This window comes from Lissotriton helveticus, chromosome 3_1 (assembly GCF_964261635.1).
Source record: "Lissotriton helveticus chromosome 3_1, aLisHel1.1, whole genome shotgun sequence".
NCBI classification, from domain to species: Eukaryota; Metazoa; Chordata; class Amphibia; order Caudata; family Salamandridae; genus Lissotriton; species Lissotriton helveticus.
This window is the reverse complement of record NC_136061.1, coordinates 1,020,123,131-1,020,149,101: the sequence shown is the minus strand read 5'-3', so window position 1 is coordinate 1,020,149,101 and position 25,971 is coordinate 1,020,123,131. Positions and strand designations below refer to the sequence as shown.

Below are 25,971 nucleotides of genomic sequence, written 5' to 3'. Positions count from 1 at the left end.
TGGCTTCTTCCTCTCTAAGAGCATCTTCCTCCGCCGCCGCCCATTTACTGACCGCCCCCGTCCATGCTGCTATAGGGGGACCTTCCGGGGATCGCCAGCGCATGGCTATGCATCTATTCGCCAGCAGGAGCGCTAAGGACACGAAGCGCCTATGCACTGGGGCTTGCTTAGGGACATGGAGGATACCTAATGCACTGGATTCCCAGGTGGATAGTGTAGTAAGACCCGTCAGGTCAGACAGCGTGTTGTGTACCGCTTGCCAAAAGGAGTGAAGGTCTGGACAGCTCCAACATGTGGCGAAAGTCTGCGGCAGGGGAGCAGCATCTGGGGCATAAGAATGGTGTGGAGGGATAGAACTTCTGTAAGCGCGCTGGGGTGAGGTACGCCCTGTGGAGGATATAGTATTGGATGTTCTTGAAGCGGGCATTCCTAGAGACGCGTTTAGGGGCCTCGAGCGCTTTAGTCCATTCCGAGTCATGTAGTGCGCGACCTATGTCCTCCTCCCATGTAGCCCGCAAGGTTGTCAGAGGTGCTTGTGAAAGTTCCCGAATGGATTTATACAGCCAGGTAACTAAGTGGCGTCCCACCCCCATACGCAGGACAGCGTGTATTACTGGATGCGTGTCTGGCTCGCCAGTGTAGAGGTTAAAATGGGGTCGGTATCCGGCAATCAGCTGTCGATACCTGAGGAATTGGCCCGGGGGGAGACCGTATTCAGCGGTCAAGCGGTCAAATGATTTTAAGTGGCCTTCCTCAAATAACGATTCCAGATCCGTGATGCCGCAGTGCGACCATTCGGTGAAGAATGGCGCCGTAAAGTAGGAGTCTTGCCTGGGGCTGCCTATCAATGGTAACAACGGGGAATACGGAGGCCTATTAGGGGACAATCGGTGGATCCGCATCATGCACCGGCGCGCTATCGCCACCTGGAGGGGGTACGTACGTCGTGGCTTGGTTCCCGGGAGAAGAAGACGGGTGAGTTCCGGGGTTGCGATTCTGCCCGTCGAGGTGACAGTCTCCTGAGGGTAACGATCCGCCGTCCAGTATGACAGCCATTGGAGTTGTGCCGCGAGGAAGTATGACTCGAAGGACGGAGCTCCGAGCCCTCCCAGTGTCGTAGGAAGTTGAAGGGTTTTCAGGGCGACCCTATGGCGGCCCTCGCCCCAGATAAGGGTCCCTAGGAGGGAGTCTACATCGCGGAAGAAGGATCTGGGCGGTATTACCGGCAAATTCGTGAAGTGGTAAAGGAGTCGGGGAAGCATAATCATTTTGGCTAGAGCTATTCTTCCTATCGGGGCCAGTGGGAGCTTATTCCAAAAAGCGACCGCCGGGCGTAGACTGGCAAGTGCCTTACGGTGATTCCCCTCGAAAAGGTCAGCTGGGGAATGATACAAGCGGACACCAAGGTAACGGGGGGGCTTCCGCGGACCATGAGAGGGTGTGCGCTCCGAGCCCGACCTCCCGGGGGGGTAGGTTCGGGTGTAAGGGGTAAACTGTGGACTTGTCCCAGTTCACCTGTAGTCCCGAGGCCTCTGCGAAGTCCGCTAGCGCCGTTCCTATAGGGGTTATGTCCGTTTCGACGTCTCGGACGTAAATGAGAAGATCATCCGCGTACATGGATACGCAATGCGTACTGTCTGCAAGTGGAATGCCCCATTCCATCCCTTCCCGACGGAGCCGAACCGCCAGTGGTTCGACTGCTAGCGCAAATAAGAGAGGCGACAGGGGGCACCCTTGTCGCGTACCTCGCCGAACTGCGAACGCCGGTGATATGCATTTCCCGATACGTACCCGCGTGGTCAAGTCGGTATACAAGAGGCGTGTGTACGCCATGAGTGTTGGGCCGATATTCAGGCGTTGCAAGATCGAGAAGAGATAGGGCCAGGTGAGGGTGTCAAACGCCTTCTCCAGGTCCATAATGAGGCAGGCGGCGCGGGGAAATCTGTCACGTATCTGGTCTTGAACGTGGAAGATTCGGCGGAGGTTCTGGGAGGTGTTCCTTCCCGGAACAAAGCCGCATTGGTCTGGGTGGACCAGCGGGCGTATGATCTGCGCATAACGGTCAGCCAGAATTTTCCCCAGGATTTTACAGTCGGCCGACAGGAGCGTGATGGGGCGATATGACCCCATGTGGAGTGGGTCTCTGTAGGGTTTGGGAAAGGTGACAATCACGGATTCCCGCAGTGACTGGGGTAATCTCCCTAGATGAAGAGACGTCTCGAGCACCTGTGATAAATGGGGGACTATTAGAGGCGAGAAAGTCGAGTAGTATTCCAGCGGGAAACCGTCCAGTCCCGGCGCTTTATTCCGGGACATGGCGCGAATTGCCTGGGTAATGTCAGAGGGTTTTATCCTGGCGTCGAGGGCGCGCTTGTCTATGTCCGAGATTTTGGGCAGCGTCAGTGGGTCCAAAAAGCGGTCCACAGAGAATGGGGAGGATTGGGTCGGGGTCCCGTACACTTGCGTGTAGTGGCGCTGGAACGCTAGGAGGATCTCGGCCTGCGAGCGTACCAATACACCATCCGGGTTGATAATATCCGTGATCGGCTTGATTTCGGTGTCCTGTTTCGCCAACCAGGCTAGTAGCGTTCCAGTCTTGTCTCTGTCCTTATGAACCCTAGAGGCGTAAGCCCTAAAATTGTATCTGCGGAGGTCAGCGCAGGCAGTCTGATACTCCGTCTTCGTCTTGGCCATGAGTACAGCGTGTTCCTCCGAGTCGTCAAGCCGTTTAGTAAGCGCGGCCAGAGATTGTTCCGAGGTTTGGAGCGCCCGTTCCAAGGTGCGACGCACTCCCACCACCTGCTTGATGCATTCCCCTCGCGCCACCACCTTAAACGCATCCCATTCAACCAGTACCGACGATGCCGTGTTAGTGTTGTGCGCAAAATAATCGCGGATACTGGATTCGTGTGCGTCTCTGAATACTGGATCTGAAAGGCAGTCCCTAGGGAGACGCCAGGTGGGGACAGGTGGGTGCGGGGGGCGCCAGGTTAGACGGATGATATGAGCGTCATGATCCGAGAGGATCCGACCTAGGTAATCCATGGAAGTGATCTTAGGGAGGATAGGTGCAGAGCAGAGGAAACGGTCCAGGCGGACCCTAAGGTTATGTGGGATCGAGTGAAAGGAATAAATGCGAGCCAGTGGGTGTAGGTGTCGCCATGCATCAGTGAGTGCCCAGTGCGTGGTCCATGCCCTGAAGAGTTCTGCCTGTCGGGGAGCCGGGGAGTGTGCGGGGGGAGAATGTGAGCGGTCCAGGGTGGGGTCCAGCGTGCAGTTATAGTCACCTCCCAATACCCACGGGACTGCAGTGAACTGGGCCAGAACGCCCGTGAGGTGATCCCAGAATTTATCCTGATCTATATTGGGGGCGTAAATGCTGCCAAGGAGTATACCCTGTCCATCAAGTATTCCCTCTAGGAGCGCATACCTGCCCTCTCTATCTATCACCCGTCGGAGCTCTCGGAAGGGAGTACCTGGCCTAACCCAAATTAACGCGCCGCGCGCAAACGCTGAATAGTGTGTGGCACAGAAGGTCCCTCGCCATTTGAGCTGCAGGCGAGAGAGTTCAGTGGCGTTCATATGCGTCTCTTGCAGGAACGCAATATTGGCTGACATACGCTTAATGTATGAGTAGACAGTGTAGCGTTTGCTGGGCGTGTGCAGGCCTCGCACATTCAGTGTGAGGATATTAATGTCTGACCGTGAGTCTGCCATTCATACGGTGACATGAGTGGGAGAGGGACCCCCTTGAATCCCCCGTCGGCCGCCAGTGTGTATGTGTCTCGAGTATTTCTAATGCGCCATGCTTCCACAATCATGGGGGAGGGACTCAGGGAATTAACCGTAAACAGAACTTTGGGTGGGAAACAGTCCCAATACTGAGGATATTTCACCGGAGGTGGCATATCCAAACAAATGTCCCACTAGGGGAAAAATACAACGGGTATCTGCGGGGGTGGCAGCGTGTGTCGCTGCTGGGCCTGTGCGCGGGTCGGGCTCTGGCAGGATAAGCGTCTATCGCTCGCAAGCGCTCACAATTATTAAACAAAACAGTCTAGGCTCCTAGACGTCGCGCAACACAATAGGTCACCATGAAAAGGATATAACAGTGGAAAGTTCTTTCATCATGAAGAGGTGCCAGGTTGAGTGGCCAGGGTAGCGTCCGAGGTTTGTATCATAACAAGGGGGGAGGAGATCGGTCCAATTCCCGACATTGTTCCGTCGCTGTCCCGGTCTTTCTCTGGGGTGAACAGGTGTGGATGACCCTCCAAATCCGACACCATGGGTGACGCGTGTAGTCCAGTCACCGCTCTCAAGGCCTCTCGTCGTTCTTGCATGATTTGCGTAAGATCGGGTGAGCCCGTAGGGGATGATGCTTGGCTTTTGGGGCGGCCTGCTCGAGTGCGGCTCGCACCTCGTCTCCTGGAGCGTCTGAAGTCGTTGTTGCGTGCTCTCTGGGGTCCAGGATTAGGGATTATTGGGCAGTGGAACTCAGTCCATTCCTGTGCTTCCTCCGCCGTGTTGAAAAAGAGGGCTTTCCCCTTGTGCAGTACTTTTAGGCGGGCCGGGAACAGCAGAGAGTATTGAAGGTCATTTGCGCGGAGGCGCCTCTTGACGTCGAGGTAGGTGGAACGCTGGTGTTGGATCTCTCGGGCATAGTCCGGGAACACCATAACGTGTTGGTCTTCCACTTGTAGGGGGCCCGCCGTCCGGGCCGCACGAAGCACCGCATCGCGGTCCCGGAAATGTAAGAATTTAGCCAACATGGGGCGTGGAGGGAGGCCCGGCTTGGGCGCCCGGGCTGGGACCCTATGTGCTCTTTCAATGGAAAAAAAGGCCGACCTTTCCGCCTCCGGTGTGAAAGATTTGGTCCAGAGCTCCATGTACGTAAGAGGGTCCGAGTTCTCAATGCCTTCCGGCAAGCCCAGGACGCGGATGTTACAGCGTCTCGAGCGCCCTTCCAGGTCCACCGTGCGTTCCTCGAGGGCCGCCACGCGGTGCAGGACTTCCTTCAGTTCCGCCTCCTGTGTTTTCATCGCAGGTTGCAGCTCGGTCACAATCCGTTCTCCGTCTTTCACTCTGTCCGCCAATTTGCGGTGGTCGTCGCGGATTAGATTGATGTCCGTCGTCAGGACGCCCAGTCTCTCCTCCATTGATAGGCGGGATAATTCGATTGCCGCCAATACTTGGTCCAATTTTGCCGAGAGTGTGGGGTCGGTTTGCGACGCGTTGGCTTGCGTCCATGTTCTCGTTTAGGGCATCCTCTCGGGGGCCGTCTCGGGGATAGTCATTGTCTGTGTGGGTCTCGTCTTCCCCATGAGTGCAGTTAGAGATGGGGGGGGGGCTTGCCCTCCGCGCGTTCCGTAATCCGTAAACCACCTCTCCTCAGTATATCTGGGTGGGCAGTAGCTCAGGGTAAGTCGGGCCCCTAGCCTCTCCCGGTCTCGGGGCGGTCACTGCGTTCCCTCTTTCCAGGGAACCTCTGCTAGGGTAATGCGCGGTAGCGAGGGGGTGACAGCCCAGGTGTCAGGAGATGCACAGCAAATGGTGACTGCTCCCACTGTCCAGGTTTCTCCGGGGACAGGGTGCTTGGCAGCGAGGTCCGATCCCACCCCCTCAGGCGACCCCGGGGGTCGACGAGCAGGTGACCAGGGCCCGGGAGGGAGGAGGGGGTCGATGAGCGACTCCGGTATGGCGTGTGAACGTCCTGGGGTCAGTGGAGCACCACACTTGCAGGGTGAAGTCCGCGTCGATCACGGCGTCTCGGCCTCTGCGGGCGCCATCTTAAAGTCAGGCACTCGGGTCCACTGGGTCACGCAATGCGGCAGAAGCGGTCTGAGCTTCCCCCCCCCCCCCCCCTGACCAAGGGCCGGCGCCGTCCGTGACCCCTCGGCGGGCCCCAGATGGGGTAGGATGCCGCCGGGTCTCCGGCACCGAGGGTCACAGGAGGAGAAGGGGGGGGGGGGTTAGGGGGGTCGTCACTCACCGCCTTCCGATGGGATCGAGGTCGCCTGAAGGACCCAGCGGCATACAGGTGGTACCCCCACCGGCGTCCGTCAGTCAGAGGTAGTGGGCCGATCAGTGCTGGGGTGGGCTCCCAGTCGTGCAGGAGCGCCGGGTTAGTGGATCGTCGGGATGACGGCCGCCATCTTGCGTACCTGGCTGTCACCACAAGAGTTCAGTTGGCGTGGTGCAAGGGCTCGTGAGTCGGTCTCTGTGCCCTGCGGTGAAGTTCTGGGGTCGCCAGTCGTCCTCTCTGCCAAATGCTGTCGCCTCGAGGATAGTCCCTCAGTGGTGCCCACCGCTGGTAGAGGGAGCCGCGCCCGCCATTTTAGATACTCGGCGCCCGGCTCCGGTTCCGATGAGGGACGGGACGGTGATCAGCGCTCGTCCGCAGCCCCCGTAGTGTCTTCAGAGGTCGCCCACAGTAGGTAAGTCTCAGTGGAGCAAAATGTGCGGGCTGAGGCTCCCGGCGATCTTAGGAAATGGGCAGGATGCTAGCCCGATCGCGGAGCCTCAGCAGGACACAGCCGCCATCGTGGCCTGCCAAGCCACGCCCCCCTTCTCAATTCTACAGTTAACCTATTAAGAGCAAAGTGAATGAGAATTGAACGTACATACGAGACGTCATGGTGATAAAGTTTAGGAACAAAAATCTAATTCGACAGCTGGGATAAGCTGTGTAGTTTGAGATCAGGCGTGTAAGAAATTGGGTTATTAGTTGTCAAGGATGTCAGTCCTTCAAAATTAATAGTTCTACAACTGTCTTCTTACTGGGAACCAACTACTTTGATGTAGCACTTGACTTTCTCAGAGTAGCAAAGCAGAGCAGTCAAAGGTCTACTCGAGGCATGTGGTGTGGCTAGCAATCCCAATTCTCTGGCATGCAACAACAACACTCAATACATTATTGTCCAGTCAGTGATTTTTCTTTTGAATAGTAAAAGTACATTTATTACACACACTGCTAAATACTATGCATTAAAATACAAATATATACATTAGGTACCGTAGTGACACTCTTATGACATTTCTCCCCTAGGCGATCCGAAATCCTATAATTACAATGCCCCCCACCCTGTGCCAGATGCAACATCACAGTATAAGGGGGCACCTTTAGACATAAGGCCTATAGACTTTGTCAAGGGGTCATCTCATCAACATATATCTCAGGCCTATTAGCTTTGTCACAAGGTCATCACAGTAATGAAACAGCCATATATCATGATTCACTATTAAGACCAAACGGGAACAATAGTTACCCTGAAAAACAATAATTTGAACTAAAGGCCCTGGCATTTTTATTATTGAATTTCTAAATTTAAAGCATTCTTTCACTTTCTGGCAATTTGTCCGACGGGAGTTGTGGGGGGAGAGTTTGGAATATAAATAGAAGCCGAGGTAGAATTGTCATTTTGATGGCTGACACTCTGCCTAGCCAAGAAAAGCCATGTTTAAAATCTGTACATAGATCTTTATGGATCTTCTGTGTTAAGGACTGGTCATTTATTTTTGATTTGTCCTCTGGGGTAATGGCTAACTGAACCCTTGGATATATGATACTTTTGGGGGCCCACAGAATCATGAAGCTGGCACGTAAAATGTGTTGCACGATGGGCAGTGTGATAGACTATCTGGGAATTTTGTAGGTTCGATTTAACCCGACATCTTTCTGAATTCATGCATCTTGTCCACTGCAGCCTGGAGTTATTGAATGGGGTATGCCAATTAGAGTATCACACTGTCTGCATATATGTTAATTATATGAGTGTATCGACCAAAAGGGACACCCTGTATTAATTTATGGGCCTGAATTCTGTTTGCTAGTTGTTCCATGTATAAGGCAAACAAAAGAGGGGAGAGGGGTATCCTTGTTGGTTTCCGCATTAAATATGGAATGGTGCAGACAGTAGTCCATTTACTCCATTGTCTATTGGAGACCATGGAGGTTAAAAGGCCTTTTAGCTCACCACCAGGGCACAAGTCGTAAAAAATTAAGTGGGAGGATGCTGTCACCGGAAGTGACGTCACGACAGGAAGTGACGTCACAAAATGTGCCGAGCTCCTCGTCCCAGAGAGGCCAACGAGTGAAGTCCAGCTGTTTGGCAGGGTGGACGGCGTCCCCCCGGTAAAATAAGTGGGGGGTCGCCGTCCACCCGCGTGGTACCCCGACTCGAGCCCTGCTCACCACCAAATATAGGTACTCTTTTCTATACAATTGGTGGCCTGTTATAATGCACTTGGAAGGGGATCAGAGGAAATGACACATCTTCTTAGGTGTAGTGGCAATATTATATCCCAAATATCGCCCTGACAGAATATATTTACCACAATATAGAGGGACAGTTAATTGAAAGGTAAGTTTTTATACCTTTTTTATACTTAGCTCCACAAACCTTTCGGATGTATATCTGTAAGTTATGCAGGTGTGGAGTTAAGAATAGTAAATCCCTGCCTCAGTCTGTGCACTTACCCTTCGATATGTTTGTCATCGATATTCTGGTGACGATACTCTGTCCTGGCGATATTTGGGATTATTCGATATTCCCTACTAAAATCCTCCTTCTAGATTGAGGGCCTTGTGAATATTAGATTGACAAGATGTATAAAAAGCTTCCTACTTTCTGAGGATAGAACGAGGGTACGATAAGAAATCATTTATTACATTTCACAACAGGGATGCACTATACTCAGGGAGGGGTTGTTAGGGAGGGATTGTTCAGCGTCTGTATTTTCTTTTTATATTATTTGTAATAACAGTGTGTACAATGGAAATCAGCGGTATGTCACTTTCTAATTATGAAGTTTTCGATATTTGACTGTTAAAGTACACTACAAAAGCACCAGAGAAAGCAAATAAAAAGTTGTTAATTTTTTTTAAAGAAATATGAAAATGATTCCAGGAGTTTTCTTCCTATTTGATGGTTACAAATCATGCTTGCGAACTGGGAAAACTATGCTCGTTTTCCTAGAAGCCAGCTTTGTACCAGAACTACAAACATGCACAGATTCTTAACATTAATTTGCTACCAAAGCTATATTTTTTATTATAACTATTACCTACATGTGCATTGATTGCATCATTACCCGACCATGTAAGGGATGAAGCGATTCCGCAGTCCACATCAAAGCGTCTTGCATGATTTGCCATGCTGTATAGCTAAGATGTCACAATAAACGTGGAAAATGTTCTATTGGCTGTTTCTCAATTTTGGATAAAAAGTCCATGCATTCAGCTGTTATGTACCAACCAGAAGTCAAAAGTTAAAACTAGTCCCCTCTTTGCAGTACTCATGTTTTTCCACAAGGCGGTGCTGCTGTCTACCACAACGAGGAAGGATTTCCTATTTCGCCTTTAGTAAATTCTGAAGCCTGTACGTTTTTGTTTAATAAAACGTTTCCGAAGTTTGTTAGAATTCTTTATTTTACACAGGAATATATCATATTTTCCGATGCTCCTCGTTAAGAGATTTGAAATTAGTTAAAAATGTACGGGAATCAATAACTTCAGAAATTATAGCGAAGTGTTTTAACACTCACGTGACCTGAATTCTGAATTTGTGGTAAGAACAGTTTTCTTTTAAAAACCGAAAACCTGCACATAGCTGACATGCTAAACCTGATGTGCCAATATACATTTACTGTATTTCTAAAATTCAGAAATGGAAAGGGGGAATTTGCACATACTACGAATTGAATTGGTGACCATGAGATAAAAGTCTCACACAGATACACTATGGGGCATATTATCAAGACAGGCGATAAAATTATCGCCGTTTTAGCGGCAGAAAACTGCCGCTCAAACGGCGATAATGGGCTTAATATGCTCTATGGAATTCCAATTGAAGCCCATGTTAGATGTCCTTCACATCTAACATGGGCTTCAATTGGAATTCCATAGAGCATATAATCAAGCCCATTATCGCCGTTTTAGCGACAGTTTTCTGCCGCTAAAACGGCGATAATTGTATCGCCTGTCTTGATAATATGCCCCTATGTTTTTTCAGAGATGGCAATTTATCTCAGTTAAATAGTGCACAGAATATCCACAGGCAAAATAGTTATTTGTGTCATTTGGGATGTATTTACAGTTCCCAAAAAGCGCCGAAACAGCATATCGTCCACACGTGGCACTTGATAAATCTGGTTTACACAGAATAATTATGGGTAGAAAATGTGGGACTGCCCTCTAACCTTCCTCATTTCTCAAACACTTGATACATACAATTCTGTGCAGTAACAGAACATTTCACTGCGTGCCAAGCCCGTGTCTGCAAATGTTTCAGGGCGATCCTAGACCCACAATCTAAAAATCTGACCATGATGTGATGGTGGCGAACAGCCTCCAAATGCACGTATGCATAGCTGGACACCGGTGATACCCCTCTGGAAGCAAGAGGCGGATTCCCCTACTGCGTATCGCCGCACAGGTGTGGTGTGGGTTTCATCCTTGTTGATTGAGCTCGATGAGACGACCAGCAAACACAGCGAGCGTGCCAATAATACAAACTAACATGAAGATCCCAAGCAGAATATGATCAATCACCATGGCCACGAATTTCCATTCTTCGGCAGCCTATAAAACAGAAAGAGAGACAGTTAAGTGCTAAACGTGCAAAATTAGGAAGGACACAATTTACTCAATGAGGTGTTCCCTCCCTGAACCAACACTGGTCGAGCTTACTGTCTTCCAGTGTCAAGACTCAAAGCCAATAGGTATCGCCCATGCAACATCTATTGGCTTTGCCAATGTGCTTTAGCTAGGTTATATACCAGTGTGGATACTGTTCAGTATGGATAAACGTTAGTGGCATAAAGGAGAGTGGAGTGGAGTGCTGTAGAATTGTGTGGAGTGGTGTAGAGTGTTGTGGAGTGGCCTAGAGTAGAGTGGATTGTGATGGAGTGGAGTATCATGGTGTGGCATAGAGTGGAGTGGTGCAGAGTGTTGTGGAGTATCGTAGAGTGGAAGGGTACAGAGTGGAGGAGAGTCATAGAGTGGTGTAGAGTACAGTAACACAGAGTGCCGTAGAGTGGAATGGTGTAGAGCAGAGTGGAGTGGCATATAGTGGAGTAAAGCAATGTGGCGTGGCATAGAGGCTGTTGTGTACAGCGGAGTAGAGTGTCATAGAGTAGAGTTCCATAGAGCAGAGTAGATTGTCTTAGAGTGGAGTGGCATAGAGTGGTGTAGTGCAATAGAGTGGAACGGCATAGAGTAGAGTAGACTAGAGTGCTGTAGAGTGATGTAGAGTGGAGCAGTGTGGAGTGGAGTAGATGACATAAAGTAAAGTAGCATAGAGTGTCATAGTATGGGAGTGGCGTAGAATAGAGCAGAGTGGCATATAGTGACATAGAGGGAGCTGCGTGGAGATCGTAGAGTGGAATAGAGCACGGCAGAGTGTCATAGAGTGGTATATAGTGGAGTAGAATGTTGTGGAGGGGCGCAGAGTCGCAAAAACTGTGGCAGAGTGGCATAGAGTGCAGTAAAGTATAGGAGTGGAGTGCCATGGAATAGAATGGTCTAGTGTAAAGTGTCATAGAGTGGACTGGCGTAGAGTGGAGGGCATGGAGTGGCACAGCTTTGAGTACAGTGATGTGAACTGGCATAGAGTGAAGTGGTGCTGAGTGTAGTAGAGTGGTGTGGATTGCAGTGGCGTAGAGTAGTTTGTTTCAGAGTAGAGTGAAGTGGTGCGGAGTGGAGTGGAGTGGTGCAGGGTAGAGTGGTGCAGGGTAGAGTGGAGTGTGTAGAGTAGAGTGGTGTAGAGTGCAATGGTGCAGAGCAGATTACAGTGGCGTAGAGTGGATTGCCGTATAGTTCAGTGGTGTAGAGAGTAGTGGTGAAGAGTGCATTGGTGTAGAGTGCAGTAGAGTGGCATACAGTAGAGTGGTACAGAGTAGAGTACAGTGTTGCAGTGTAGAGTGTCATAGAGTGAAGTGGTGTAGAGTTGCGTAGAGTGCATTAGCATGGAATGCAGTGGCATAGAGTAAAGTGACACAGAGTAGTGTAGAGAGCAGCAGTGTAGAGTACAGTGGTGCAGAGTAGAATAGAGTGCAGAGATGTAGAGTGCATTGGTGTAGAGTAGCCACACTTACCAGAGTATAGTGGTGTAGAGTGCAGTGGTGCTGAGTAGATTGCCGTAGTGTGCAGTGGCGTAGAGTGCATTGATTTTGAGTTAAGTGGTGTAGAGTGGTGTAGAGTGCAGTGACATATAGTACAATGGTGTAGAGTAGCGTAGAATAGAGTGTTGCAAAGTAGAGTAAGAGTTAAGTGGTAAATAGTCCAGTGACGTAGAGTGCAGTGGCGCTGAGTAGAGTGGCGTAGAGTGGAGTGGTATGGAGTGGGGTAGAGTGGTGAAGAGTGCAGTGGCACAGAGTGCAGTGGTGTAGAGTGGGCTGTTTCAGAGCATAGTAAAGTGGTGTAGAATGGAGTGGTGCAGGGTAGAGTGCAGTGGCATAGAGTACAGTGGCACAGAGTGCATTGATGTGGAATGGTACAGATTTTAGTGCACTGGCATAGAATACAGTGGGCCTGAGTAAAGTAATGCAGAGTAGAGTGCAGTGGCGAAGAGTGCAGTGATGTAGAGTAGCATAGACTTCATTGGCATAGAGTACGTGGTGTAGAGTAGAGAGGCGTAGAGTACAGTGGTGTACAGCAGGGTGGTGCAGAGTAGAGTGCAGTGATGCAGAGCAGAGTGGCATAGAGTGAAGTGGTGCAGAATAAAGTGCAGTGGAGTAGAGTTGAGCAGAGTAGAGTGGAGTCGCTTAAAGTGAAGTATGTGTGGTGTGGTAACACACTGTCATTACAGACAACATATTTTGAATTGAATTGAGCATTACATTTGCACAGACACACAGCTTTACTTATAAAACTATACAGCGCAAACAATGATGTGTTGAAATGCCATCACCTAGTGTATTTATATGTTTTGATCATATTAAAATAGTGTCCACCACACTTCAGATTTGCCAACAAATATGCTTCATTTGTACTTTCCTATTTTGGATATGTTGTAAAATATCTGCACAGTACATTTACATTTTGTTGTGTGCTATAAATAAAAATAACATCGCACAGACTTCCTCCAGCACACCTACAGTGCCCACTTTGAAGTCAGAGAAAGAAAAATAAACACCAAGCTCCCTCAGAAGACAGCCAGACATTTGATCTCTGTCTCTGAATGAACAGCAAATGTGACAAGATAAGAACATGATTTAAAGGCCTGTTTACAGAAAGGAGAACTGATGGAAGAATATAAGGGGCCCTTGTAAACAGGCAATGCTCCACCAAAGGGACAAACGCAAACGGGACAGCCTAAAACAAATAAAGGCAGCAAATAGAAAGCAAGCAAATGTGAGTTACGAACCACAAAGCCAGTGGTAAGCAATGGGCGGAATACATTTCCAGGGAAGCTTTCCGAATGTACCCAAGATGTCTTTAGTAAACCAGACAGCTGTGCTGTATGGTAGGCTTCAACTTTAAAAGCCATAGTGTAGTGCAACCATAGAGCAGAATGTTGTAGCGTAGTTTATAAGGCAAGCACTTCTAGCTTCCATAGACGGCACAACATTCACAATTCGGCTTATTCACAGGATATCATCAGGACTCTATATCTCCTTCCAAAGAAATAACAGCTCTGAGTCACAAAGCATTTATGAGTAACTGCAAGTAGTAGTAAAGGAGTACTCTTTTACATACTCTCATATGCTTTTGTGAAGCTGCCTCGAAATGTTATTTATTTATTATTACAATTTATAGAGCGTAACGAATGCCCGTGGGCGTCTTGGCGCCCGACTCCCTTCTAGTAAACGTGCAAAGAGGACAGAATACGTTCTATGTGTGATACCTGTGTATTAATTTACCCTGAATATTCCAGTTGTATATGTTTGGGGCAATTATATATTTTTAAAAAACCTGCAGGAATACCTCTTTACGCCCTTTGTGAATAGGCCCAATCATCTTAATCTCACAAGAACACATTCATTCCTATCCTCCTCTGTCCTACCTTCCTCTTCCTGCTTTAACTCTACCATTCTCCTCAAAAGTTGCTCAGCAGCAAAACTAGGACTCCATAAACTGTCTTGATCTTAACAGCATTACGCAATTGTTCATTGATCAGTATCTGCAACTACACCTGAACATTTAGTACAACCAACAAGTTCAACATCCTCAGAACCAAGGCAAAGCAAAAGGAAACACCTCAGTTTCAGTTTACAATCCACCTTTCCAACCTCTTACATCTAGTACAAATTCCACACTGCACAACCTACTGTTCCTTACGTTTACTGCTTTCTCAGAAATGTTGCCAATTTTTACAAACTCTGAAAACAGTATTTTGTTTCTGGAACTCCTTTGTAGCTAATAATTGCAAATACTCTCTGTTGTTCTTCCGCTGGTTTCCTCAACTACGCTGCCCTGTGAATCAGTCACTTCCTGCCACTCTGGAAACAAAACAGGCGTTGTCTGTGATTCCTTATAAATCAGAAGGCGTCTGTCAGAGGTACCCTCTGGTGTAATCTGGTTTGTCTGTTACTGTCCTCAGACAGCCTTGTCCACTTATGCATCCCTGACCTCAGTCACTTGGATAGAATCCTTTACAATGAATTTAGCACATTCACCATGCCCATTCTTTTGTAGATGGTACAAGCCAGACTTGAAGTGATTCAAGCAGTGAAGCACCTCAATAGAAACCAGAGTAGACGACCAGCTAGCATTTCTAACCACCAAGTTAGTATTAGGAGGTTACCAACGAAGATCAGTAGTTAAGGTATAAAAAGAGCTGGCTCTAATAACACAGACACTCTACTATAGAAGTTCGAAAAAAGAGTCTCATGATAATATCACCTTTGTAAACACATATTCATTAGTTAAACTCCCTTAAGAAATTCATCAGTACATTTTGGAGGATTATTAACAGTGGGAACTTGCCTTCCTTTCACCCGTTACATACTTTCAAATGAGGGAGTAACTTGAGTGATCAATTGGTCCACATAGGAACATTGTATACAGGATTTGTCGCCTCACGGCCTATATAGTTGTACTTAACCAGAGCACAAGGCCATTACCTTTTAAGGTGCGTCTTGTATCTGTAAACATAAGAGAACATTGAAACCTCTCGATTTGTTACCACTCACCCCTTAGGAGCAAAGAAAACTGACCGACTGCTACATGGACTTCGTGGTGTATTGGATCATCTGTGCTATGGACTAAAGCATGTGGACATATCTACCAGAAAGGTGAAGATTCACATCTTAGAACATAATAGTAATATAAATTGTGCACGCTTAGCCATCAAACAGGAAATTTCAATAGTTCCTCAGATGTGTTGAGTTACACGAAGGCTGTGTTTATTGCTGCCAGTTTTGGCGAATCAGGAAAAAAAGGTATTATTTTATCAGTTTCTTTGTTGATGCAATTGACTCAGTTTGACATTTTCTCTTTAAATTATTTTATAAGTTCCAATTGTGTGACTTTTTCAAGGTGTCTTGTCTAAAGCCATGATGTACTGAGTGCATTGAAGTTACAGGTTTCTGCCTATCAAATTCAGGTTGGTAACCACTAATCAGTGCCATCCTTTGGAGACTTTGGTTGTCTACCTTATGTTTTTTTCATTTCCTGTTTACATATGATACTCTGAATGTTGGCCATGCTGAGATGAAAACCTTATTACACATCCTTTGGTTTTGTTACTCTTAATGGTAATAAAAAAGAATGTATTTAATGAACTCATTCTTGCTAACTATATGTGTCTGAATCAGCTTCGGTGAGGCTGGTACTTTTGCCAGATAATGACTAGTAATGTACCTTGAAAACTGAAGTTTCATCAGAGGATAGTCAGTCAAGTTCTATTAGGTTGCACTGCTTGGATTGCTAAGGTTTGAGTGGGTGTGAGACAACACTATGTTCAGGTTGTGATTTTCTATTTGTGCAGTACATTTCACTGCATTCATAACATTGGGGGCTTCCAAGCTCTCTTTTATTTGTGAGGCTTGCCTGTACAGTCTCCTAGTTTAGCTTAGCTTCCAGTCTGCACCCCCTTTCCACAGTGACCGATCTCCACAGAAACCTTTTGGGCTTCCAAAGCTGTTTTGCACCCTGTACCCGTTAACCCTCGTACCGCTGGTGGTGTTCTAGTGATGTTCCCTTGGATCTTGCCCACCACTCACTGTAACTGGCTTTAGTGCAAGAGCTAGTTGCATGAATTTTACATCAAGTAGTCATAAACCCAAATTATGCATGCCTTATCTTAGATCTCTGTCTGCTACCACCATTTTATGTCCTTTCCAGCATCACTGTTCATATGGATGAATTTGTGACTGCTTGGGAGAATCTCATCCATAATATTTACCAAATTGTTTGCAAACAGTGATTTCCTGAAACCAAGATGTGCAGTAATGTTTGTTGGTTAGATTGTTAGTGTCAGTGTTGTATCAGGAAGACTTAGTCGTGACCCGTATGGTTTGGAGTGTCACAAGTCACTCCTCGATGAAAAAATGAGAGTGACTGAATCGCAGTGCAAGTGAAAAAGAAGGTGCTCAGTGAAGATAAAATTGGGTGAGGGAGTAAGAAAAATATTTTATTCAGTTTTATACTCGCTCCACCAATATTAAGAAGCAGCAGGGGTAAATTAAACAAATATTTACCTAGAAATAATGGTCAACATGTTTCAGCAAAACTGTGGACTGGATAGTCCATTGCTTTCATCAGGACCTGGATATTAAATAATGCTACTGCGAAAAATATATGTGAAGTGTGTTAAAAAGTGACTATACAAAAAACAATCTGCAACATGAAACAAAATCACCTGGATCCTTAGGTGTAGTCTTTTGCTCGCAGTTGTTATAAGTCACTGGCAAGGAAAACACAGACAAACAACAGTAAAATGACCACATTAACATAGACAAGTTAGCGCGTGCTCAATTCACAATCAACTATAACTCATTCGTTAATGTAACGCAACACGTTGGTTCCATTTTTTACATGAAGACACTGAAATGTAATGCTACATGTGACATTGTATACTTCGTCTTACCCTTGTAGTCGAAGTAATGGGCTCCACCTCGCCTGGCAACGGCTCAGGACTCGAGGGAGGCACCGCTCTAGTGGAAGGAAGCAGAAGACAAAGAAATGTCGACGCCTCCTAAGGTAATTGAAAACAGCGCACACCACTGGTGGTACCATGAGATTAAAGGAGAAACTCTTATTAAAAGATCGTGTGTTCAAGGCTCTCGTTGTAATGGCAAAGACGGAAAATATGAAAGGGGCTTGATCTAGTTTGGAAAACAGAAGCCTAGCATCAATTGCCACTAAAAAAGAGGTATCTGGTGCAAGATCGCATATGCAAGTGGTAAGAGTATCGAATACCTACACCAAAATAGAGCGAGGAAAGAGGTAAAGAAGTGTGGGCGGCCATATGGCGTAACAAGCGTGGTCTGGGAACCACACACCGCCCGGCAGGACCGTAGTGCCCTTACCTCTCCGTCGGTACCTCGTCGCCACCTTCCAAGCCGATTGGGGAGGTGCCTGGATGGTGAAAAAGCTCCAGTTAAGAGCCCGACGCTGATTGGTCCGAATTCGATCACATGATCGGGTTGGCCAATCGGACAGCGTCTAAAGGAAACAGGACTAGTGTTGTTAGAATTGAACACACATTGGTCCCTAGAGGTCATGTGAGCGGACCAAACAGGGCGTCCTATTGGTTCTTTCTTTGGTAATTTTACAGTTGCCAAGGAACAATGTTTATTTACAGCCGTGTATATATATTCTTATTCACGTGTGTTTAGCAACTTTAGCAACTTTAACAGAAAATGACAATCGTGTGACGAACCAGATGAAAAATAGCAGTTCTCGTGTTCCTGTAAAGGAATCTGTGAAGCTATTTTTACTATCTCAAAATTGTAGTGACTATTTAGAAGGGTTTTTTTTTTATACTCACAAAATCAACTGATGAATGGAGAAGACGACAATACTGTCTTATTTCATCCTCAACTCCCTGTAATCCTGCAAAAGTGATTGTGTAGAGATACATAAGGATGCTCATAGCTTATATCGTTTGTAGGTGAATGGAGACTGCTATCATTGTTAAAAGAACCCCAAACTGGTGCTTGGTCAGCTGGTAATTAGTCAACTCTCAGATAGATTACATAACATGAAAAACAAATAAAGTGGCATGTTTAAAGCACGGACCTTCTTAATCTTTCGAGTGGTCATCCCAACGTATTTTAAGCCACATGGGCAAGTTATGAGATAAATTAATTTATCGCTATTGCAGTTGGTGAACTTGACTTGCTTCCAGGGTCTATTTGTAAGCCAGTCAAGTTCACCAACTGCAATAGCGATAAATTAATTCATGTGGCTTAAAATACGTTGGGATGACCACTCGAAAGATTAAGATTCAGATCTCCGAGCATAAAAGTACGATCCGCTACAAGAGACAGGCAACCAGACTAACTAACCATTTTTTAGAAAAACAACATGATCCAATGGCATTTGTCTGGACCGTGCTCGAACAACCCTACATCCCTCCTCATGTCACAGATTACACCAATTTCCTGATGCGCAAGGAACAGAAATGGGTTTTCAAGCTTGGTACTAATAAAGGCGGATTGAATGACGACATACCCTGGTCCGTGCTTTAAACATGCCAATTTATTTGTTTTTCATGTTATGTAATCTATCTGAGAGTTGACTAATTACCAGCTGACCAAGCACCAGTTTGGGGTTCTTTTAACAATGATAGCAGTCTCCATTCACCTACAAACGATTTAAGCTATAAGCATCCTTATGTATCTCTACACAATCACTTTTGCAGGATTACAGGGAGTTGAGGATGAAATAAGACAGTATTGTCGTCTTCTCCATTCATCAGTTGATTTTGTGAGTATAAAAAAAAAACCCTTCTAAATAGTCACTACAATTTTGAGATAGTAAAAATAGCTTCACAGATTCCTTTACAGGAACACGAGAACTGCTATTTTTCATCTGGTTTGTCACACGATTGTCATTTTCTGTTAAAGTTGCTAAAGTTGCTAAACACACGTGAATAAGAATATATATACACGGCTGTAAATAAACATTGTTTCTTGGCAACTGTAAAATTACCAAAGAAAGAACCAATAGGACGCCCTGTTTGGTCCGCTCACATGACCTCTAGGGACCAATGAGTGTTCAATTCTAACAACACTAGTCCTGTTTCCTTTAGACGCTGTCCGATTGGCCAACCCGATCATGTGACCGAATTCGGACCAATCAGCGTTGGGCTCTTAACTGGAGCTTTTTCACCATCCAGGCACCTCCCCAATCAGCTTGGAAGGTGGCGACGAGGTACCGACGGAGAGGTAAGGGCACTACGGTCCTGCCGGGCGGTGTGTGGTTCCCAGACCACGCTTGTTACGCCATATGGCCGCCCACACTTCTTTACCTCTTTCCTCGCTCTATTTTGGTGTAGGTATTCGATACTCTTACCACTTGCATATGCGATCTTGCACCAGATACCTCTTTTTTAGTGGCAATTGACGCGAGGCTTCTGTTTTCCAAACTAGATCAAGCCCCTTTCATATTTTCCGTCTTTGCCATTACAACGAGAGCCTTGAACACACGATCTTTTAATAAGAGTTTCTCCTTTAATCTCATGGTACCACCAGTGGTGTGCGCTGTTTTCAATTACCTTAGGAGGCGTCGACATTTCTTTGTCTTCTGCTTCCTTCCACTAGAGCGGTGCCTCCCTCGAGTCCTGAGCCGTTGCCAGGCGAGGTGGAGCCCAATACTTCGAATACAAGGGTAAGACGAAGTATACAATGTCACATGTAGCATTACATTTCAGTGTCTTCATGTAAAAAATGGAACCAACGTGTTGCGTTACATTAACGAATGAGTTATAGTTGATTGTGAATTGAGCACGCGCTAACTTGTCTATGTTAATGTGGTCATTTTACAGTTGTTTGTCTGTGTTTTCCTTGCCAGTGACTTATAACAACTGCGAGCAAAAGACTACACCTAAGGATCCAGGTGATTTTGTTTCATGTTGCAGATTGTTTTTTGTATAGTCACTTTTTAACACACTTCACATATATTTTTCGCAGTAGCATTATTTAATATCCAGGTCCTGATAAAAGCAATGGACTATCCAGTCCACAGTTTTGCTGAAACATGTTGACCATTATTTCTAGGTAAATATTTGTTTAATTTACCCCTGCTGGTTCTTAATATTGGTGGAGCGAGTATAAAACTGAATAAAATATTTTTCTTACTCCCTCACCCAATTTTATCTTCACTGAGCACCTTCTTTTTCACTTGCACTGCGATTCAGTCACTCTCATTTTTTCATGGAGGAGTGACTTGTGACACTCCAAACCATATGGGTCACGACTAGGTTTTGAAGAGGTGAATACATACGACCCTCCATCTGAAACCAGTGGTGTGCCTTTTATATGGTTAACAGGAATCCCAAATGATGAAGGGCGGTTCCGAGTGGTGACTGATGGGTATCCTGTTAGGGATCACAGGGTACTTTTCTAAGGTTTATTGTTCTTTGTATATGGTTTGACACTGTCTCACTCAGCCTTATGCACCACATATAGACTTTGTTGGTTTAGTCCCTTTGACACTTTTGTATTTCATATGTTATTTAGGGAATGTGTCTTAGCCTGGTCTTTAAACTCCCTTAGGCCCTTCCCCACCCTTGTTTTTTCTGTATCAGGAAGACTAACAGGTGTTCATGTGATCAATATTTGTTATTAGGATGGCTTGCATGGAAGGGGTATGGCTGGACGAGATTTTATATTTGCTCGAATTGTGTGTAAATCTGTGTTACGCAGAAGATCCTCCTAAAGAATTTGGGGGTTTGCATTTTTGGCCTGATTGTGGGATACAAGGTTTGACTGTAGGAGAGATTTGATCTGGACTGTTCCCAATGGGGCAGGACGAAGAATGATTTGCATACGGCTGGGTCTAATATGAGATGGCACTGTGGGCAAAAGAATGATGGGTTGGAATGCTACCACAAGTGATTGCCAATGGTTAGACAAATTGTAAGCATTTCTCCTATCACAGTTTGTGTGTTTGATATACCACCCTATGGGGACAAGGGTATGCCTAGGCATGTCTCCCTTGCTCACTATGCCCTGGAACCAAGCTGCACAGAACTACGGTAAAACGAGACTTGGGTTGCTTCAGTTCTGATTCAGAGGACCCGGATTTGAAATTCAGCCTGGACTGTTCATATTGGAGCGGGACCAAGATTGACTTGCACATGGCTGGTCTAATGTGAGGTGACATGGTGGGTGAAAGAAGGAAGGATTGGAATGCTACCCCGAGCCTATGCCAGTGGTTACACAAATTACAAGCATTCCTCCCATTACCTTGTGTGTGTTTGACGTAAGATAATTTCCCCTCGTGTTAGTAATGTATTATTGGTGGTGGTGTTACTAGCTGCTTGATAGGATAGTTTGCTTCCAACAGTTTGTTTCTAATGATCAGTGGAAGATTTTTGAATAGTGGACACTTTTGAAAAATGTTTGTTCTGCAAGTCATTATCTAGTATTTCCAGGGTTCATGGTTATAAGTGGGGATTTGTCTCTGGTATAATTGCTCAGCTCAGCCTGTTATTGGTGGTGTGTTGGTGAGTTTCATTGGTGTGGGAAGTAGGTTTACCACATTTGTATAGTCATGAAAGTCCTTTCTATTGTCCTTAAAGCCACGCCTTTATTTTTGTGACTTCCTAATGATTGCTATCAAAGGTGTTATTGGTATCTTTGTAGTTTTACTGGGTCATAGAATGTGTTTTGACTTTAAAGACTAGTCATTTTTTGGTGCTATGTCGACTTACCTTGTCCATGTGCCGACTTTGAGATCTTGGCAACGTATTAAGTTTTCTTAATTTTCAGCATTAAAGAACTCTCCTTTACAATGACATTAGAGTGTTGTACTTAGTTATTCATATGTGGTCTACCGGTGGTACAATCAAGCTATCAGCTCCATCTTCTACTGTGTGGAAATAAACTTACATTGAAGTGTTCCTGACTGTCTCAGACCCCACACTTATATTAAAACACAAAATCCCCTCATTCCTTCAACCCTCACTGATCATTTTTTATCCTGTGTGGAATTTTGCTTTATCCGGTATAGCAGCCCATCAGCAGAGTCTGTGATGACAGCAGCTCATTGCTTCTCGCAGTGCCCAAATGTGGAAAATGGGGATCCCATTAGTGTGATCCCCCTCTGGCCCTTTCATATGTTTAAATGCTAATCTTAAGGCACGCATGAGTGGCAATAGAGCCTGCCCAATCAGGTAGAAGGATTGATATGTATTTCTGCCTTCTCTGTTTCTCCAACTGGTGTGTCGATTAGGATGGCGGACGGACCTGCATCCGTCCGCCACCCCCGAGGTGGAGGGAACCTCCGCAGAGGCAGCGGCGTTCCTTCCATATGAATTAGGATGTGACCGCCACCCTGACGGTCACATCCTGTATATTTAACATTGCGGCGGTTGCTGCTTAAAGCAGCACCCGCTGCAAAGTTAAAAATGCATGCTTTGCATTTGCATGCACAAAGCGGCAGGCACCGCGCGGTGCCTGCCGCTTTGTGCATGCACATGCAGGGGGGTACCATAGGTACCCCCCATGTGCATCTCCCACCCCCCAACACCCTGGGGGCCCGCAAGGGGCCCCCAGAAGCAAAGGTCCACATGCTTTTCCACAGCGGAATATCCGCCGCGGACAAGCATGTCTCCGCACACATCATAATATGGCTGGCGGTGTCTTGCAGACACCACCACCATATTGTGGTCCACACCCCGTGGATCAGCGGCGAACCCACCGCCATCATAATCTGGCGGTGGGTGTTTTCAAGGACTTCGGCGGTGAATCCGCATCCCGGAGGATGCGGATTCACCGCCATCATAATCGACCCCTTAATTCAGTAGGATAGAAACCTTTGCACTTATACCAAGCCTACTACACTCCTGGAGGCCCAGGTTACCTTGTGTATTAATTAGTAGCCCATTAGTCCTTTCCAGAAATTCTCTGTATTTATTTATAACTTGGAGTTTTATTTAGTGGAAACTAGATGTGATGGGTGTAAGAGCGCTATGTATGACTTACAAGGTGCCACAAAGAAACATTACATTTCGTTTAACCGCTTTACAGATTTTAGACTGAGTCCCCCTCTAATTAAGGCTGTTCACACATAAGCTTCCATGCAGTTCCTTCTGTTCTTCTGCTTCTTTAGGGGAAATCAAGAGAGGAGTCATTTCATTGCAGAAAGATAATGCAAGCAGAAACTGTTGATTGGGGAGTTCAGGCATATAAGGTGAGAAGTGTAAATTTAGGCGGACACACATAGAATATTTTGGACATGAAATTTCAGACACAGGCATAAAACCCAAAGTGAGTTTGGTGGGAGCGATCAAAGGGGTGGTCTCCCAACAAAACAAGGAGGAGTTACTCAGATTATTTTTGTAATGGCTGAATATTGTAAATTCATTCCTAATTTTTCCATGAAGAGTGCAAAAATAAGGGGTTTGTTAAAAAAGGGTGCAGACTTTGTTTGGGACTGTGATTGTGAAGAGGAATTCAATTTATTAAAAATAAGAATTAGCTGCAGCTCCTGATTTGTGTAGTTTTGATCCTAATGTAAAATCTACCTTGAATACCGACGTGAGTATCAAGGGGTTAAGAGTAGAGTTATTGCAAGGAGAAGGGAGCAGTACCAAGACCATCATATTTGCTTCATGGAGTTTGAAGGGACAGAAAAGAGAAACTCCATTTTAGAGAGGGCCGCCCAGGCGATTTATTGGGCTGTGAGAAAGATATGAACCTTTTTGTGGGGTTGTGAGTTCAAGGTTAAAACAGATCATAAGCCTTTAAAAGACATTTTCCACAGAAAAGGTATTGATGCGGTATCAGGAAGAATTACCAAGTGGGTAAGAGTTGCAAGAGTATGATTTCTTGGTGGAATACATACAAGGGCTCAGGAATGTGGTGGCATATGCTTTATCTTGTTTGGTGGATAACGTAGAAGGGACAGAGTGTGGAGATAATGAGTTTAACAAGAAAGAGGCTGTGTGATAGAGGGTAGTGTCTTAGCTGAAGAAGAGTGGAAGAAAGCCACCTGTAACAACAGAGTGTTGCAGGCAGTATTTAAGTTGTTGAAAACAGATTGGCATAGAAAGGAATACAAGGGTAAAGATTGTCAAAAGTTTTGGAATGTAAGAGAGGGGTTGTTGGAGCAGCAGGGATGTTTATTCGGAGGAACAAGGTTGGTTCCACCAGTGTCTTTAAGGAAATCCTTGTTGAAATTGGTACATGAAGGGCACCAAGGGATTTCAAAGATGAAGGAGTTGTTAAGAACAGCTTATTGGTGGCCAGGGACGTGGAGACAGAAAGGTTAGTTAGGGAGTGTGCACAGTGCATGACAAGCAATAAAGGTTTGAAACTCAGAGTACAACCTATGGAGGTGAGGAAGTTACCAGGTGGTCCGTGGGAGGAAGTTGCCTTAGATATTCTTGAACCTATTCACTCAGACAGGAACCACGTATGTGGTTATTTTGACGGACTTATGCTCAAGGCGGCCGGAAGTTAACTTTACACAAGGGGTGGAAACCAGACAAGTGGTGGCGTTTCTTATAGAACTAAGCAGGGAAGATATCCAACATGTGTTGCTCACAAATAATGGGGTCCAATTGGTTTGAAGGGAAATGGAAGAATTTCTCACGTAGAGAGGGATTAATCACAGGAAATGTGATTTGTACCACCCAGATACTCATGGTGTAGTAGAACGTTTCAATAGGGTGCTGAAAGAGACCATCAGGAGAGCCAAGAATAATGATGTGGAGTGGAGGGAAGAAGTGCAAAGAAATGTTGTTGTGTATCGTCTTACCCCCACCACCCCCCCTCCCTCGGCCCCCTCCCCCATTTCATCACAGGGAAGTCTCCATTTGAGCTGTTTTAAAAAGAGAAGACCCTACTGTGTGATGATGAGAAGCGTTTGGAACGGAGAAGCCATGATAAGATCGGTGAGAGGGTGGTAAATAGGAAGGAATGTGAAGAGAAGAGGATGGAAGAGGGGAACAAATGATTTGATGGGAGGACACGAGTAGAGGTCACCAAAGTGCATGTAGGTGACTGAATAAGAATTAAAATCCTGGGTGGGATAAGAATTAGAATGCCGGGTGGGAGTTGCAGATTTTCTGATCCCATCCGTGTAGTGAAACTTTTCATGACTGCTGTAAAGACCTCAGATTCCAGAGTGGGGAATCTCAACAGAGTAATAGTGGTGAAATATGGCAAAGAAAGGGAGAAGGTGAGAGTGGGAGAGTCTAAGCATTGTGTGAACAAAGGAGTTGAAGAGGAAAGAGAGGATTTGGGTGAGAAACCAGCTATAGGAATGCGTAGAAGCAATGATAGAGAGAAAGTGAGTGTGCGTGTATCAAGGAGTCAAAGAAAGGTGAAGACTCCTAATTGTTGGGAGAACTATGAGAGAGATGTACCCCATGTCATTTTTATTCTATTAGATGTATATATATAGTTTATTTTAGTCTCTGTGAGCTACGTTTTAAAGCTTTATCTTGTTATGTTTAGTTCTCTTTGTGTAAGTATCTCTAGAAGGAGATGTGTGGTATCTTGTTTCCATATTGATAGGAAGTGGAATGTGACTATGGCACATTCTACTATTCTGAGACATCAGTACACTCTTCGATAGAAAAGTGGTTTCCTGTGGATGGACTTGTATCTCCACCAGAATGCCACCTAGGCTCTTTCCTTTAACTTTTAGGAGGAGCTGTGCAAGAATTCTAGCCTTTGGGTGATTTGGAAATCAGAACTGTTCAGTTTTTTCTGTGACAGAGAATTCTTCCCATTCTGCTTTACATACCATACATTCAACAGACTAGCCTTTCTCTTCCCCACCATTCTTAAAAAGTCTGTACATACATTTTCTTTTTTAAAGACTTAGGCTAGATGTTCAGTTCAAAACAT

General features: G+C 46.0%; 1 protein-coding gene across 1 annotated transcript in view; it reads right to left on the bottom strand.

The window, feature by feature from the left end:
* Positions 1–10,168: 10,168 nt before the first annotated feature.
* Positions 10,169–25,971, bottom strand: part of CHRNA1 (cholinergic receptor nicotinic alpha 1 subunit) — a 155,984-nt gene continuing 140,181 nt past the window's right edge. The window contains exon 9 of the mRNA XM_078683834.1: positions 10,169–10,579. Coding sequence (XP_078539960.1) covers positions 10,448–10,579 — 132 coding nt within the window. The 3' untranslated portion in view covers positions 10,169–10,447. The remainder of the gene's footprint in view (positions 10,580–25,971) is intronic.